The 19,026-nt window shown below is 42.3% G+C and overlaps 1 protein-coding gene across 1 annotated transcript in view; it reads left to right on the top strand.

The window, feature by feature from the left end:
- The first annotated feature begins 242 nt into the window (after nucleotides 1-242).
- The window catches only part of LOC138959341 (allatostatin-A receptor-like), a 35,952-nt gene continuing 17,168 nt past the window's right edge, over nucleotides 243-19,026 (top strand). The window contains exon 1 of the mRNA XM_070330769.1: nucleotides 243-1,698. Coding sequence (XP_070186870.1) covers nucleotides 1,693-1,698 — 6 coding nt within the window. The 5' untranslated portion in view covers nucleotides 243-1,692. The remainder of the gene's footprint in view (nucleotides 1,699-19,026) is intronic.

Raw genomic sequence — 19,026 nt, 5'->3', positions numbered from 1 at the left:
GCGACTCTTTCATACAAAGGGCGGCGGAATTTTGTTTAGCGATCGCTTCATATTTGCGACTCTGTCTTTGAGAAGGTTGGATTGATCAATCATCTGCGCGAGGGAGGTTCGTATGATGCAAATCAGTGCAAAAAAAAAAAAAGCTGTTGCTTTGATCGATGTTGGAAAAGCGTGTCATACGAGTGATCGTTAAATGCAAGCATCGCCCTTTATTTTTAGGATTTTGTCACACCATGGATTGCTAAAACAAAGCATCTCCTGATTCATTTATGGGGTTATTGATTGCGGGGTTGCAAATTAAGGATTGAGGTGGTTAAGTTTGATCCCTTCGGCGTTATATATGGTGTTCGTTTAGCGTCGTTGGTTATGGTGTTGCCAATTTTTGGGTTGACCATTATGGATGGAAGTGGTCGAATTCGACCCCTTCAGCGTCATGTATGGGATACGTTTAGTGTCGTCTATTATGGGGTCAGTTATTGTGGGGTCGCCCATTATGGGATGAAGTGATTGGATTCGACCCCTTCGGCGCAGCTGGTGGCCGGATGGTCTCTGAATGTAGAACGGCAGCAATTTCACTTCTGTCGCTTTTCCGGACACAAGATTTCGGTCAATGCTTGTTGACAGTCTCTCATCCATGGTTACGGAACATCATTGAGGCGGCGGTGGTTTTAATGCAGATTTATGAACTTGTGCCTATCGGATGCGGCATCGAGAGACAAATGGAGTGCTAAGCACATAAAAACCCTGTTGATAACAAGTCTCGACACAAACAACCGCCTGATCAGTTCATTAATGGGACACGGGCACGCGATGCTCGTAAATTTTCAAGTCCATTTTCAGAACTTGATGAAGCAACACAAGGCTGCTTTAAGCGAGTAAAAAAAAAAAAAGGAAAAAAAGAAAGACAGTATAAAAAAGAAGAAGAAGAAGAAGAATAAGAAGCGAAGAGGGAACACATGCAGTAACTCATCTCTGGGAGCTATAAAGGCGAGACAAGTCTTGGAAGTTCAACAGAGAGGCAGTCTTCAAGAAGCAGTGCGGATATACAGATAATGGCTTCAAGGTAGCAGAGACGGATCTAAAGACAAAGATACGATTACGGACTGATGAGATGTGTGTGACACTTACATAATCCAGCGACTGATGACTTCAGATTGCACTGTCATTTGTGAAATTCGGTCGCGCCATCCACATAAACACGAAATCCCAAAGGAGGAACAACATAATTATTATTTCATGCTCGTGTGTGTGTGTGTTCGTGAAGTTGCTTCAAAATTCTCTTCGCTAGCGCTCCTACGAATCCCCAATTTTCATCCAAAACATTTTTTTTTAATCCAAAAACACTCCCTCTCCCGCTTCCAATTACATTCGAAGCTCTTTTTTCACTGACGTTATCCCTCCAGAGACTCTGTGTTTTCCGGAATGTCTGATTGTGTGAAACCTTTCAAAATCTGAACGCGCGACACTTTGCGAGTGGGGGAAAAAATAGTATTGACGTGCATCGAGAGAGAATCCCACACAGCGTAATATAGCGAGTGATTGGAGCTGGGAAAATTCCCAGGGAGGGATAGTGAGACAGATGGTGTGTCCAAACTGCTAACAGACACACGTACACACGCCGCGGTTTTACCTCAGTGTTTGGCAAGACTGTGTTTGCATCCCGACTGAGTGGAGTGGATCATACAAGACCAGATGATGGTAAGGGTGTTGACTTTTTTGCTTTTTTTGTCGCTTTATGAGTGCCTTTGTCTGTCTGTTTGCCTGTCTGTCTGTCTGTGTTTCTGCCTATCTGTGTGTCTGTCTGTGTGTGTGTGTGTGTATCTGTCTGTCTGTCTAGTCTGTCTTTCTGTCTGTTTGTCTGTCTGCCTATCTGCCTGCCTGTTTGGCTGTTTGTTTATCGGTCTGTCCTGTTTCGTTATTCGTTTCGGTTTCTGAGATTATGATATTATAATATTATGATGGTATCGTTTTTTTCTTCTACATAATGATACTTTTTTGTTTTTAATGAATGCATGGTTTCTGCTCTTTGTGATTTTGTGTTTGTCTGCCTGTCTGTCCGTATGTCTCGCTCTCCATTACTGTCAATCATACACAGACCATAATAAGGCAGTGTTTTTGATTTTTCTGCATATTTTGTTCATTGAAAAGTCTGCGGCTTGTGGTTTTTATGTATGGGCTGTCTGTCCGTCTTTCCGTGTGTTTCGTTCTCCGTTTCTGTCAATCATACCGATCTTGAAAGTGATGCTATGGTTGCTTATTTGTTGTGTCAGAGTCTAAACGTTTTTGAGTGAATGGTTTCTGCTGTCTGTGTTTTTGTCTGTTTGTCTGTCTGGCTTTCTTTCAGGCTGTTTGTTTGTCTGTCCGTCGGTCTCATTCTCAGTTCAATTATGCAGCCCAGGTGACGGTATGGCATGCCTATATATTTTCTATATTCAAGTAATTTTCCAGTACATTGAATATTTTCTGGTGTCTGTGTTTTTGTGTTTCTGTCCTTTTGTATCTCTGTCCGTGTGTTTCGTTCTCCCTTTCTTGTCAATCTACATTTTGTTCAGACGCTCTCTCTTTCCATGCACCGCTCTGTTAATATATGTCCCCGGCCCCACTTCGTGTCCCTTTCCCTCGCCCCCCCCTCCCCGCCCCCTCTCTCTCTCCCTTTGACCGTCACTCTCTCTCTCTCTCTTGCTCTCCCCCCTCTCTCCCTCTTTCTCCCCCCTCTCTCTCTCTCTCTATCCCCCTTTCACTCCCTCCCTCTCCCTCTCTCTCTACCTCTTTCTCTCCCTCTCCCTCTTTCTCTCTCCCCCTTTCACTCCCTCCCTCTCTCTCTCTACCTCTTTCTCTCCCTCTCGCTCTTTCTCTCTCTCCCTTTCACTCCCTCCCTCTCTCTCTACCTCTTTCTCTCCCTCTCCCTCTTTCTCTCTCTCCCTTTCACTCCCTCCCTCTCTCTCTCTACCTCTTTCTCTCCCTCTCCCTTGTGATAGGGTGGAGTGGAAGGGGGGGATAGGCCAGGAAGCATAAATGAGACGCCAAGACAGAGGTTGCGATAACGTGACTTTTACTTAACGTATACCAGAAAGCAAACACCAGAAAGTTAACACCAGAAAGTTATCACCAGAAAGTTAACACCAGAAAGCAAACACCAGAAAGCAGTGTAGATTCTCCTCAGTGAGCACACTCAGTGAAACGTAAACACAAGAGCACAGGTATCGGAATCTAACACCACAAGTCGACTGATTACAACTTCGCGACAAATATGGTCAGCACTTCGACCGTTCACGTCAACCGACACAATCGAGCAGCACACAGCTCAGTATATCACAAATCGCGTTCTCTCCTCTAGTCTAATGCTCTCCCTTTTAAAGGCTGGTCAACTCCGATTCCCAATAGCCAATAGGAAAGATACCCGGTGTCAGACAACGGGGGGCGTCGTCTTAAGATTGCCTGCCCAATGGAAGGGATCGGTACCGAGGCATGAAATCGTTACAGGGGTGTCACACACCGGAAATATTACAAGTAGTGTCAAAGCTGATACACAGAAGGGGGGGGGGGGGGGTAAGAGACTAACACCTCCAAGCTACCTGGCATCTTCTATAATTGTACCCTGTCAAAAGAAATGACACCCACTTGACAAAACGCCGTCCAACGATACCGAGACAGTCTGGCGGCACATTACCTAACGACCACCTAAATCTGAGATAAGAGGTTAGAAAGGAATCCGGTCAAGAGTCTACCCTACGATAGTAAACACACAATAATCCTAGCTGGAGACACAACTTGGGTCAGGGGAAGATAATAGACAGGGGAGGCAACTGAGTCGGGCAGGAGATAATTACACAAAAAGACTGGATACGCCACTTGACTACATCCCCCCCAGCTCTATACCAACTGCGTCCTCGCAGGTACAGCGCCTCGGGAATGCTGAAAATGACATCTATAAATCAAACACAAGTTCACCCAAGTGAAACAACAAATAAAATCAGAAACGGTAACGGATGACACGCACAGTCACCCAACCCATTCATACAAGACACAATACAACAGGCAATCAATAATCATAGTGTACATAGTCTCTTAGCAGAACACGAAAAGTCTCACAAATGACACATTGCCCACATGACAGCAGCACATTGTTTTCCTGACTGTTCACTGTAGACGGATGGCGGGGTTACGACAGCGGCACACTTAGTACTCACACAAATCCGTCTGTTCAAAATAAATAAAATCAAGTTAATCCCATGACTGCTCAGAACGACGACAATCTCTGCCGTATACGCTGTGAGCGGCGCACAGGCACAGCAGCTGGAGGAGGGACCAGAGGTTCTGGGTCTCTAGCCAGAGGCTGGTCTTGGACTCGCAGTACTGGCACTGGAAGCACCTGGGCCTGTAGAACAGGTGCGGGGGCCGCTGGCTGCACCGGATGAGGCTGGACGGGTGGGGGGAAGACAGGGCGTGCCATGTAGACAGTGCCTCGGTCAGGGAATGTTGGGGTAGCAGGGACTTGGGGTAAAGGGGCAAGATTGAGCATGGAATCCCAAAATGTGACCTGCTGAGTGTCGTGTAGCTGCACGGGGACTGGCAGTGTCACATTCTGATGCTCTTCCTCTGTCTGGCAGCTTTGCTCACGGAGAGGTTGCGTGATGGATGTTGACTGACTCACATGTTTCTCACTTGGCTGTCTCCATGACAGCAGTTGTTGATCTCTTTGACGCTTGGTAGGGCACCTACTCTGTAGGTGCCCGTGGCGGTTGCAAAGCCAACAACGTGGCTTCGCGGATGGTTGCTGTTGACGAGAGACAATGTTATCGGGTCAGCGTCGTGAGGCTCTACGGGGGCTGGGGCTGTCGCAAGCCGATGCTCTTTCTCTGTGAGCTGCTGTTGCAACAACGCTTCTAGGTCTTTGCGAATGTGTCCTGCTGCTTTCCGCTCAATTGACACCTCTTCACACTTGAAGACTAACCGCTCTCTAAGTTGGCGTATTTCTAAATCCTTCTGGAAGCGTTCATCCTGTAACTGTTGCTTGGCCTCCAGTTCCTTCTTCAGTCGGGTCTCTAAGCTGTCAATGGAGGCCTCGTGCTTCGACGTCAGCTGTTCCTGAGCAGTCACAACCTCCTCTGTCTGACTGCTCTGCTCGCGGGGCGGTTGCTTGATGGATGTTGACTGCTGGTCTACACGTAGCTCACTGGGCTGTCTCCATGACAACGGTTGTTGACTCCCATGACGCTTGGTAGGGCACCTGCTCTGTAGGTGCCCGTGGCGGTTGCAAAGCCAACAACGTGGCTTCGCGAACGGTTGCTGTTGACGAGAGGCAGCCGGCGGGCGTTGGTGCAAGGCAGCTCGAAGCTCTGCTGACTTGATGGCGAGTTCGCTGACTTGTAATTGCAGGCTGCGTACCTCAGTGCTGCTCTCTGTTGCTTGTGGTTGTTGCTTCGTCACCACCTCGAAATCTTCCCTCATCCACCTGAGAGCTTCTGCACGGACTGCCGCAAAAGGGACAGCCTCGCGCCCTCTCACAAAGCGCATGAGGTCGCGTCTCATTGCAGGCAAGAACAGTCCGTGCATGAATCGATCACGAAGTGCAGCATCGGAAACCGTACCGGCAACAACAGCATTCGTCTTCACCTGCAGAGCCTGCAACTTGTGGGCATATGAGAGAATGCCCTCCTCTTGGCTCTGGCAGATGTTGTAGAACGATGAAAGCAGTGAAGAAATGCTGGCGTGGTCTCCAAATGTGTCCTGCAGGATGGTCAAGACAAGGTCAGCCGTGGCAGTCGCCTGAGGGGGGTGCAGGTTGATCTCCTTCTTGGCAGGCCCAGCAAGTGACTGGATCAGCCATTCAGCAGCCTCGCCGCCCAGCGCCTCCAGGTTGAAGTGGGCAATGATGCGACGAGCCTCTGTGACGTAGTCGTCTAGCAGACAGCCATCTTTGCTGCTAGTGAAGAGGGGGAGCCTGGGAGGGGAGAACATCTGCCACTGGGGTCTAGGAACCCCGTCGACCGCCATCTTGGATACGCCGAGTACCTCCTACACTGCTACCCCTGCTTTCTGGTGTTAAACTACGGCGTCTCTACTTCCTGAATCCTGCTCGCATGCGCCAGATGTGATAGGGTGGAGTGGAAGGGGGGGAATAGGCCAGGAAGCATAAATGAGACGCCAAGACAGAGGTTGCGATAACGTGACTTTTACTTAACGTATCACCAGAAAGCAAACACCAGAAAGTTAACACCAGAAAGTTAACACCAGAAAGTTAACACCAGAAAGTTAACACCAGAAAGCAGTGTAGATTCTCCTCAGTGAGCACACTCAGTGAAACGTAAACACAAGAGCACAGGTATCGGAATCTAACACCACAAGTCGACTGATTACAACTTCGCGACAAATATGGTCAGCACTTCGACCGTTCACGTCAACCGACACAATCGAGCAGCACACAGCTCAGTATATCACAAATCGCGTTCTCTCCTCTAGTCTAATGCTCTCCCTTTTAAAGGCTGGTCAACTCCGATTCCCAATAGCCAATAGGAAAGATACCCGGTGTCAGACAACGGGGGGCGTCGTCTTAAGATTGCCTGCCCAATGGAAGGGATCGGTACCGAGGCATGAAATCGTTACAGGGGTGTCACACACCGGAAATATTACAAGTAGTGTCAAAGCTGATACACAGAAGGGGGGGGGGGGGGGGTAAGAGACTAACACCTCCAAGCTACCTGGCATCTTCTATAATTGTACCCTGTCAAAAGAAATGACACCCACTTGACAAAACGCCGTCCAACGATACCGAGACAGTCTGGCGGCACATTACCTAACGACCACCTAAATCTGAGATAAGAGGTTAGAAAGGAATCCGGTCAAGAGTCTACCCTACGATAGTAAACACACAATAATCCTAGCTGGAGACACAACTTGGGTCAGGGGAAGATAATAGACAGGGGAGGCAACTGAGTCGGGCAGGAGATAATTACACAAAAAGACTGGATACGCCACTTGACTACACCCTCTTTCTCTCTCTCCCTTTCACTCCCTCCCTCTCTCTCTCTACCTCTTTCTCTCCCTCTCCCTCTTTCTCTCTCTCCCTTTCACTCCCTCCCTCTCTCTCTCTACCTCTTTCTCTCCCTCTCCCTCTTTCTCTCTCTCCCTTTCACTCCCTCCCTCTCTCTCTCTCTACCTCTTTCTCTTCCTCTCCCTCTTTCTCTCTCTCCCTTTCACTCCCTCCCTCTCTCTCTCACTATCTCCTCCTCACTCTCTCCCTCCTTCTCTCTCTCCCTCCCCCTCTCTCTCTTTTCCACGTTCACTCTCTGTTCCTTTTTTGCAACATGATTCCGTGCATGTTTTCTTTTTTTTCCTTTTTTTTAAGCTTTCGGTTATCTTATTTTCTTGCAGCATTTTCTAGAACAAGTGTTTAGTAGGTACAGCCTGCTGCAATGAACAGCTAACTTGGAACATGCTGTTTTCTCTTAGTTCTGGAAGGATTAGGGCTAGGTAGGAGGTAGAGCCATTTGTTCTGCTTTTGGAACTCTGCCTTAGCTTGACGAGATAATGCAAACTGAGGTCTGTAACTTCTAGCTATATATTGCAATATACAAAATTGTGTGCTTTTTAGATGCTCTGTCTCCCTCTGTGTCTTTCTGTCTCTCTTTCTCTCTATCCTTCTCTCTCCTTCTCTCTCTCTCTCTCTCTCTCTCTCTCTCTCTCTCTCTCTCTCTCTCTCTCTCCTTCTCTCTCTCATTCTCTCATTCTCTCATTCTCTCTATGCTTGCTGGGAGAGATGTATGTATGTATGTATGTATGTATGCATGTATGTATGTATGTATGTATGTATGTATGTATGTATGTATGTATGTATGTATGTATGTATGTATGTATGTATGTATGTATGTATGTATGTATGTATGTATGTATGTATGTATGTATGTATGGGTGTATGTATGGGTGTGTGTGTGTGTGCGTGCGTGTGTGTGTGTGTGTGTGTGTGGGTGTTTGGTGTGGGTGTGTATGTATGTATGTGCGCATATGTGCAGGTATGAAAATTACTCTTACGCGTGCATACCCGTGCATACGTACGTATGTGTGTGTGTGTGTGGGGGGGGGCAGTTCGTTTGCGTGAGAGACAGAGAGAGAGAGACTCAACCAGGAAACAGGAGTCCTACGTTTTGCCCTACGTACGTCCACTTCCTAGGCGGAACATAATTATGTAGAAACTATGTAACAACTTAACTAGCATTGAACTCAATGCTCATGGCCACTTGACTCATGGAGATTTCTCGTGAACAATAATAGTTATCTGTGCATTCTCCTGCAAAGGGTAAGATTCCCTCAGCTCAGGAGGGCAAGTGTGTAGATCGTGCACTAATTTGTTATTTGTGCGCCCGTTCGTGTCCTCGACCCAGGAGGGCGAGTGTCTAAATCGTTCACTACCTTAATATTTTGTGCGCCCGTTCGAGTTCCTGAACTCAAAAGGGCAAGTGAGTTACCGTGACGATTCTGTGTGTCTAAACTTATCACTATCACGCTATAGTGACGGCATTGTATGTGTCGTGCCCTGAAGCCATTGGCTTATTTTCATCCGCAAAGAAAGCGGCTGGTCTCTTTAATTTCTGTGAACGTGTTGTTCATCTTGCATTTAAGCTTATATTATCTAGTATCCCATTGTTTGTTGTGGGATTTGCTTTACCTTTTGTTCGGTCACCCTTCATTTCTAAGCAACAATTTGTTTCTTTATTTTTGATTGCATACCTTTGTGTGCTGCTATCTCATCCTGTATCATCCTGTTCTAAATAGCAACTATAATTCGTGTTGTGGGAATCTTGACATTTACTTGGAGAAATCCTTGTGCGTTTATGATATACTAGAACTGTTGTCTTGACTGCTCCGGATACTCATATTTCCGGATTTTCCTTGCTTTATTATCTACTGCTGTTTGTTACAATATTGCACTTCGTCCTAATGTCAACAACACCAAACACTGTTCTCCGTATAGGGCATGTAAATATTTATCATTTAGTCAACAAAGTACACGATGTCTGTGTATTGCTAAACCAGCAACCAGAGCTGGTACAGCTCTTCGGTGTAAGTGAAACGCGTCTAGATTCGCGTATCTCAGACAGCCTTGTTAACATTCCGAATTATTCGGTTTTACGACGGGACAATGCACGAGTAGGCCAAACAGGCATCGCTCTTTATGTTCATCAGTCCATTGCTGGGATTGTCAAACGTAGAACTGATCTTGAAGATGAAAATGTTGAATGTATGTGGTTGGAACTAAAACATGACAAATCCTCTCCCTTGCTTATTGGCTATGTGTATCGTAACCCTGCTGAAACGTCAAGGTGGATTGATGATTTTGTTTCTATGATGGACAGAGTGAAGGCTCGTGACGAGAATGTTGTATTGCTTGGCGATTTTAACATTAACCTACTCAGGCCTCAAACAACGTGGTGCTCAACCACTGCTCTGTTTGGTCTTCATCAGCTGGTTAAAACCCCTGACAAGAGAAACAAATACTTCATCAACCCTGATTGATCATATTTACACTGATAGTAAGAATATCGTTGCAAATGCGCAAGTAGTGCATTCCAGTTTTAGTGACCATCATTCTGTTTTTTGCTCGATTTCTCTTAGATTGCCAAAATCACGTCATAAAGGCCACACAACAATCGAATACAGAAGTTTCAAGTATTTTGATGAATCTGCCTTTTTCTTCGACCTTAAAGGCATATGTACTCGATGACTATACACGCTAATTGCTTTACCAACAGCTGGAGACATGCTAAATTAAGTTCCCTGCAAAATATTGTGGTCTAGGACCCCTTCAATGTTGAGATATGTTAATTTTCATTTTGATCTGGATCGTCCTATTTATAGATTTGGCAACACATGTAACGTTGATGCAAGGGAGCTAACACCGCGGCTTTGTTGACATCCTCACTTTTTCAGAGGCTAGAACAAGCTGTAATGCATGTATTATGGTCCGCGCATGGTGACATATCGTCATTATATGGTCTTATGGTGCGTTTGACATCGATTATGGGCAAACTACACTTTGTAAACACGGGAGCGCGTACATATGCCTTTAACCAAGCCCCGTTTTATAGCGTATTCAATTGCAGTGACGCAGAGGGCGCTTGCAATATTTTTCACCATATTTTGTGTTCAATAATTGATAAACACGCACCACTACGTCAGCATAGAGTGAAACATCCCCAGCTCCCCCCTTGGTTAACCTCAGACATTATCGAGGCTATGGCGATGCGTGATTATTTTAAAGAGCGCAACATGAAAACAGAGTATAAACTGCAAAAAAATAAAGTTTTAGACACAGTGAGACAAGCAAAGGCAGAATATTTTAATAAACTGATTTCTGAAAAAAGGGATACAGCTACAATCTGGCGAGCAGTGAATGAAATTCTTGATAAATCTAGGAAGGGATCAACCAATACTCATTCACAAATATCTCCAAATGATTTTAACAAACACTTCATTTCGCTAGCAGACAACCTAAAATCTTGTCAATCAGAATGATTCCCTTGATACGGATGATTGTTTTGAAAAATTAAAAACATTCTGTGGACAAAAGTTGACTCAAACTGACACGTTTTCTATTCCTCCAATCTCAGTGCACGAAGTAGGAAAACTGGTAGAACAAATGGCGAATAAGAAGTCAATGGGTCCAGACAAGATTCCAGTCAAGTTGCTAAAACTTGCTTTACCTTACATTGTCGATTCCCTAACTTATGTTTATAACCTAAGCATACAACAAAACGTGTTCCCTTCTATTTTAAAGTGTGCAAAAGTATTACCACTTCCAAAAAATAAGGATCTTACAGACCCAAACAACTTTAAACCTATTTCCCTCTTACCTGTTCTATCTAAACCCTTAGAAAAGCACATGCAAAAAACACCTACTGGCATATATGGAACAAATGAATCTGTTTTATCCTTTTCAGTCTGGATTCCGCTCTAAGCATTCCTGCCAGACCGCCTTAAGCTCTTTATGCGAGACTTGGCTGTCAGCAATAAACAAAGCAGACATAACGGGAGCGTTGTTTTTGGACTTTAAGAAAGCCTTTGACCTAGTAGATCACTCACTTCTACTAAAGAAATTAAAGTGCTATTTAAAAGACGACTCAGCCTGTGCCTTTTTTTAATCGTATCTTTCAAAACGGAAACAGTATGTATCCATTAACTGTAAAACTTCGTCAAATGAGTTTGTCAGAAGTGGTGTCCCTCAAGGGTCTGTATTAGGACCTATCTTGTTCTGTATTTATATAAATGATTTACCCCTTCATGTGTCCGATGAAAAAGTTAGATGTGAGTTCTTCGCGGATGACTCTTCTGTTCACACCAGTCAAAAATCTTTGGAATCCGTCAACTCTTCTCTTCAAACAAGTGTGGATGAAATCACTGAGTGGTGCGTTTCTAATGCAATGATCATTCATCCGATTAAAACAAAGAGTATGGTGATAACGACGAGACAAAAACACCAATTAAGTCCTTCACAATTACAACTGTCAGTTGGTTCAACTCAAGTAAAGCAAGTTAGGGAACATAGATTATTGGGTGTTACCATTGGTCAAGAGTTGAAATGGCAAACTCATTTGAGTAATATTTGCAAACTAGTATCAACAAATTTGTACCTGTTATCTAAATTAAGGCATTACGCTGATTCTGCAGCACTCAAAATGTTCTATTACGCCCACATAATGCCTCATATAAACTTCGCATCGACACTTTGGGATAACTGCAGCGATGTTCATTTAAAAAGACTCAATTCCCTGCATCGCCGAGCTGCAAAACTTATTCTGCATGATTTGAATAGGTCCACGGATGATAAACTAAAGCTCTTGAATTTCCTCCCCTTGAAAGATCAGTTGACGTTAATCAAGGCGGTGTTCATGTATAAAATTCTAAATGACGACTGTCCTAAATATTTGCAATCACATTTCAAACATGCCACAAAAAGATATGGGTCCCAAAAAATCATCCCTCCTATACCTCGCATAGACCTCTACAAATCGAGCTTAGCCTTCTCGGGAGCGTTTCTCTGGAACTCCTTACCCCAACAGATAAGAAATGCAACTTCAGTGAAAATGTTTAAGAGACAGTCACGTTCACACATCATTCGTGAATGAAATGTCTTGTTCGATTGTTATTTTGTTAAACATTTTGTACTAATGTTAACGGATGTGTAGCTGATCGGAGCAACTTATTCCCAAATGAAAGGTATAACTATGTCAATGTAATTTTGTAATTTTTTGAGTTCTCCTTATGTAATTCCTTAAATGCACATTGTGTTGCATTCTGTACAATGCATTTCTGTATTTTATATGATTGAATTTATATTTGTAATGTGCGTCTGTCTTTATGTGTTGTATAAAGGACAGGTTGGAAGAATAGGCTTTGCCTAAAACCTTTATCCTTTTGTAATAAAGTTCTGAGTCTGAGTCTGAGTCTGAGTCTCTCCTTCTATCTCTCTCTCTCTCTCTCCTTCTCTCTCTCTCCTTCTTTCTCTCTCTCTCCTTATCTATCTCTCTCTCTCTCTCTCCTTCTCTCTCTCCTTCTTTCTTTCTCTCTCTTTATCTCTCTCTCTCTTTCTCTCCTTCTATCTCTCTCTCTCCTTCTCTCTCTCCTTCTTTCTCTTTCTCTCTCTCTCTCTCCTTTTCTCTCTCTTTCTCCTTCTCTCTCTCTCTCTCTCCTTCTCTCTCTCCTTCTCTCTCTCATTCTTTCTCTCTCTCCTTATCTCTCTCTCTCTCCTTCTCTCTCTCTCTCTCCTTCTCTCTCTCTCTCTCCTTCTCTCTCTCTCTTTCGCACTGTCTCTCTCTTGTCTCTCTCTCTCTCTCTCTCTCTCTCTCTCTCTCTCTCTCTCTCTATCTCAATCTTCCTTTTTCGCTTATCCCCTCTCTTTATCTTTCGAATTTCTCGCTCCCCACCACACTCACTCTCTCTCTTTTTGTTCTCTCTCTCTTTCTCTGTCCTCTATTCAGGTGTGGTCCTGTGGAACTCACTGCCATTTTTTCTTAAACATAACACAAATACACACAGCTACAAAAAACATTTCGTGTCACACATAATGCAAAAGAACAAGTGATGAATGTGTTCATCAGTTCATTTAATGATTATATATATATACGTGTGAAAAATGTAATATTATTCAGATCTCAATTAAGTTACTTAATTTTGTTTTACTTATGATGCCTTATTTGAGTCAGTATTTTTTTTCACGGATTGACCATGTAATCAAAATGTGGTGAAGTGTTTGTCATCTTTTTATCTGTACGTACAGTTATAATGTGTACATTCTTTAATGATATATTTCTAATTTTCTAGTTCATCCTATTCTAGGGCGAGGGGTGGATGTAAAACAGCATATATTCTTGCTTATCTATTACCCTCGATAATAAAGATTTTGTCTTGTCTTGTCTTGTCTTGTCTTGTCTTGTCTTTCTCTCTTTCTTTCTTTTCGGTCCCTCTCTCTCTTCCTCTCTCCTACGCTCGACATTTATAGCTATAAGGGACATGTTGGAAAACCTTTATCCCTTTATAGTAAAGTGTTGAATCTAAATCTAAACCCACTTCCCTCTCTCTCCCTCTCTTCCCCCTCTCTCTCTCTCATTCTCTCTCCCCACCCCCTCTCTCTCCCCTAATTTGCACCCCCCTCTCTCTCATCGTACGTTTGCGCCATGTTGAAGTAACTGCCTCTTAAATGCACGTATACGACATTTGTTTCGGGGTCAGGTAGACGAAAACATATCTATTGGCAATTTTTAAACAATATTGTACATTTTAAAGGAGGTGTTACGACAGTTTTGTGACAGGAAGCAATATTTGGTATATTTAAACACTGTCATCGATCTTATTGACAACTACAACCTCCAAAAATAATAATACACAACAACAACAACAACAAAAAACAAAAAACAACAAAAACGTGTACAATCTTCCTTCGTATGTAAGAATGGGTATTGTGTAGCGTTTGGGAATAAGCAAGAGTTTTAAGCGTTTGAATTAATACCTTCTATCCTCTCCTTCGTTTATTTGCGAAAAAGAATTGAATGTGCCAGTGGAGATCTATCTGTCAGAGCATCATATATGACCAGTTCTTTTTTTCTTTTTCTTTTTAAAGCTGAATGGTATAACATCTTTTTGAGCCTGACTATCTGAAGTATCGCTAAGCGCTTGTCAGTTTCAAAACAAGCATCGTTGTTTTGCCATTCTCGGTTGATTACAGACGAGCAATTAAACCAAAAAAATCAACAAATATCGGCACATGTAAGAAAAAAAAATGCCCCCAGTTTTAATGCTTCTCTGGATTGAAACTCGATCATCCGTACCGTAACTAGATAATGTATGCCATTGTTTTACGAACCACAGGTAAAGTGCTGCTGCCGTGTTTTGATTTGCTGATAAACATGTGTGCACACTTAGTCATTACCGGATGTTTGTCAATCGCACTATGATCTGCAGATCAATAAAACAGATGATAACCTTATTTCTGGACGAACAAAAAACATGGAGTTTTTTTATGCGCAAAGAAATTGACAAAGACGTAATTCATCCTTGAACAAATAAACATGTACGCATTTTCGACTATTTAAAGCACGAATGTTCGTGGACACGCATATGCGGGCACACACACGCACACTTACACGTACGCACACACACGCATGCGCACGAGCAAACACTCACACACCCACACGCACACATGTTTAAATGCATACAAGGAATACGAGAGGAGGGAGAGACACGCAAAAGAGAGAGAGAGAGAGAGAGAGAGAGAGAGAGAGAGAGAGAGAGAGAGCGAGAGAGCGAGAGAGAGAGAGAGAGAGAGAGAGAGAGAGAGAGAGAGAGAGAGAGAGAGAGAGAGAGAGATATCGCGCATTATACGATCATATCAAAGCAACTCACACAAAACGGCAAACAAATGCAAAATGTCAGACTTCAAGACAGCCAATTATGTAAACAATCATTGACATAGACACCTTACACTCAGGTGAAACGATGTTATTGTGATTACGCCACGATACAATAATATATCATCCAGCAATTCATTTGAATATTCATGAACCTTTTTACGGCTGGTCCTCCTGAAGGTGTAATATTTGGACTTATTCTGTTTTTAAATTGATGAATATCAAGTAATATTGCACAACTAAACTAGGCCTTCCTTTTACTTGGACTCCGATGCAGAGCTACTTCAAACGATGTTGCTGCAATATCGGAACATTTCAAGTTTTTAGATGTTTAAAATTCATCAATATTTTTTTGTCTTATTACATGTATGCAATGGAGAGACATTGCCGCTTTCCAACAGCATTATTTGAACCTGTCTTGTCTCATGAATTGAATAGATAAAAGAAAGAAATATCATATTGTTTGATATTTTTCTCCCTGGTTTTAGAACGCCGGCGAATAAAATTATACTTCAAAATAATACTTTTGCAAAATCGTAACACGAACAGTTTTTAAGGAGTTTGGATGCTATATGCCTTTTAGGAACAAATGGGACGAGGGAGAGTGGATCCATTGTTCATTTACATGTTATTTATCCCTGTGGGTTTGCCATTCATTTTCTCCACAATTTGTTTGAAGCAAGGTTGATTGTCCGTTTAGGGATAGGAACAAATGGGAACCCGGAGCTGAATAAAAATGGGAGGCGTTGTGGCAAAAACCAGTCATATATTATTAAAAACACAGCAGGATTGGCACGTTTCTATCTGCGTTCATCTGACAGCGGGACAGGCTTTTTGTTATCTAAACTACTCTCAGCTAATGGAGAATAGTAACAATATATCCGTTGTAAACTGACATGTTATTTGTCCCGCTGGGTTTGCCATTAATTTTTCTACAATTTGTTTGAAGCAAGGTTGATTGTCTGTTTCCAATCTGCACTTACGGTTAACTTTTTTTGCAGAGTCGTTTTTCGTCAATAATTGAAGCCGTAACTGTGACTATGTTTGAGTACGTACTTATAGAAGCGTTAGTGATAGTGCGCGCGCATGCATGTGCGTCTGTCTGGTGCGAGCGTGTGTGTGTGTGTGTGTGTGTGTGTGTGTGTGTGTGTTTTGACCGTCGAGAAAAAACTCTGCTGAGACGACAGGACCTGACGTTTATACCATGAATAGCTTATAACAGAAAAATAGAAGAATCCAATTCCGAATGGTCGCTGCTGAAAGTTATAGAGAAGTTACAGAATCTCGAACACAGGGTCAGGGTCAGCGGGGAACACGTGTGTCCGTGCAGGATTTATTCTGGAAAAAAATACAAAGTTCGTAAACAAGAAAGTTAACACCAGAACCTCATCAAAGATCACAAACATGCTGAAAACCTGCCACGCGGAGCTGTCCTCGTAAAAAAGATAACAACATAGCCTCATCAAAGACAACAACAGGTGTTGTGGAGTTATGCTGAGAAAGAAATCTGAATCGTGATTTAATGCGCACTATCAGATAAACATTGAAAATAGCTGTTGTGGAGATGCATTCTCTTCACTTTGTACGAAGTCCGGGACAAAGAGAGAAGTTTAGAAGACTGTGCATGCGCTTTTGGCTTTCGAAAACGTCTTTTGGTGATTTCCTAACCTCTCTGCTGGTGTGCATATGCGTATGACAACACACTCAGCTGAACTATGAAATTGCAAAACCACTTTTGATGAAAGCCTGATTTGTGCATCCTATTCCATGTTGTGTTGTTGAAATCGATGATCTAACTGCTCTTTTCGGCCTGGACAAAGAAAGAGATGGATATGTACAATTCTTTATCTCACAAAAACACACACAATACACAAACCTGGTACGAAAAGGGAAACGCAGGCACTACAGCAAAACCACGACAACAGCATAACAGAAGAAGAATTTAAAAACAAGTCGCGTAAGGCGAAAATACAATATTTAGTCAAGTAGCTGTCGAACTCACAGAATGAAACTGAACGCAATGCCATTTTTCAGCAAGACCGTATATACTCGTAGCATCGTCAGTCCACCGCTCATGGCAAAGGCAGTGAAATTGACAAGAAGAGCGGGGTAGTAGTTGCGCTAAGAAGGATAGCACGCGTTTCTGTACCTCTCTTTGTTTTAACTTTCTGAGCGTGTTTTTAATCCAAACATATCATATCTATATGTTTTTGGAATCAGGAACCGACAAGGAATAAGATGAAAGTGTTTTTAAATTGATTTGGACAATTTAATTTTGATAATAATTTTTATATATTTAATTTTCAGAGCTTGTTTTTAATCCGAATATAACATATTTATATGTTTTTGGAATCAGAAAATGATGGAGAATAAGATAAACGTAAATTTGGATCGTTTTATAAATTTTTATTTTTTTTTACAATTTTCCGATTTTTAATGACCAAAGTCATTAATTAATTTTTAAGCCACCAAGCTGAAATGCAATACCGAAGTCCGGGCTTCGTCGAAGATTACTTGACCAAAATTTCAACCAATTTGGTTGAAAAATGAGGGCGTGACAGTGCCGCCTCAACTTTCACGAAAAGCCGGATATGACGTCATCAAAGACATTTATCAAAAAAATGAAAAAAACGTTCGGGGATTTCATACCCAGGAACTCTCATGTCAAATTTCATAAAGATCGGTCCAGTAGTTTAGTCTGAATCGCTCTACACACACACACACACGCACAGACACACATACACCACGACCCTCGTTTCGATTCCCCCTCGATGTTAAAATATTTAGTCAAAACTTGACTAAATATAAAAACTAAAAAGCTTTCGCATATCCCCGGTTATGTCTTATATCTAATTGTTGCATTCGCATCAAAATAATGTACCCGTTTGTCCACTATAAAGACCATTGAGTCGATGTATTTGTGAATGTCTTATTTTGTCAAAATTTGAACGTTCCATCAACTCACATTCTTGTTTTTGATTCTCACGGATTTTAGAACGTTAGAAGTCTGTCTGTTTGGGAATTTATGCAATTCCAGAAGCAATGATAATTGATTGTTCTTCTCCTGAATCACTTTGAGGTCTAAAATCTAATATCCTGGATTAAGCATTTAGGGCTTGAGATGGCACAAAATGTTGGCCCCAAAACGTTCAAAGACGTCATTTGTGTTCTCAGCATTTTAGGTACTTTGAATACGATGAAATCATTGTGTGATGTTATTTGTGTCCTTTTCATTCTCTTCCTTGCAATAAGTTGAGAATGTTCAAAGTGATTTATAACATTTGACATCCCTGTGAATACGTTAGACGCCGTTTTCTCAGATTCGTGTTTTAAGCACCAGTGCAGTCACGGGGAAATACTAATCTCCTGAACTAACTGTTCGATTTTCCTCTACTGTTTAGAGTGTTTTTGCCAGGAATGATGTCTCCACACAATAACAGATATACGTTGGATGAGTAACAGAGGAATGGTTTCAGAAATTCTGTCAAAGTCTTTTAAAACAATCTATTTTGTGCAAATGACGTCTTGAAAGGAAACCAAACTGGTTCGCATGTAAGCCTATGTGAAGAAAAATATCTGTTATTGTGAAGTGAGACAATCAGCGAATCTATCGTGTGGAAGAGATTTCTGTACAAAACACCGACAACAGGAGGCATTGATGCGTTTGCAGTTTTCTGAAGACTGAAATCAACTGCATGTGGTTAATTTCATCCGTTTAATGCTTGTCGAAACGAACCGTAGAGCTTTAGAATAAAAGATTCCACGCATTGCTTGGCCATCTAATCACAGATGAGGTCGCAGTTTGTAGGTTGAATATATAAGGCCAAAAAAAAAAATTTGTCTGTTTAGGGTAACATGACCAAAAAAAGTAGGGTCGGTAGGTAGGTAGGTTTTTTTTTGTTGTTTTTTTTGGTTTTTTTGTAAATGCTATGTTGGCTGAACATTCACTTCTTATATTTGATGAATACATGTTTCAAAACTAACGTATAAATAAAACAGAGAGAAAGGGAGAGAAAGAAACGCCAAATGTCTCTTTTTAGCATTTTTACCTCTTTTTTTTTCTTTCTTTTTTTTTGAAATCAAAAAAAAGTTTTTGGGTCGGCGCCAAATCGATAGGGTCGGTCGG

The sequence above is a fragment of the Littorina saxatilis genome, linkage group LG2 (genome assembly GCF_037325665.1).
Source record: "Littorina saxatilis isolate snail1 linkage group LG2, US_GU_Lsax_2.0, whole genome shotgun sequence".
NCBI classification, from domain to species: Eukaryota; Metazoa; Mollusca; class Gastropoda; order Littorinimorpha; family Littorinidae; genus Littorina; species Littorina saxatilis.
This window is presented reverse-complemented; position numbering and strand designations above follow the sequence as displayed.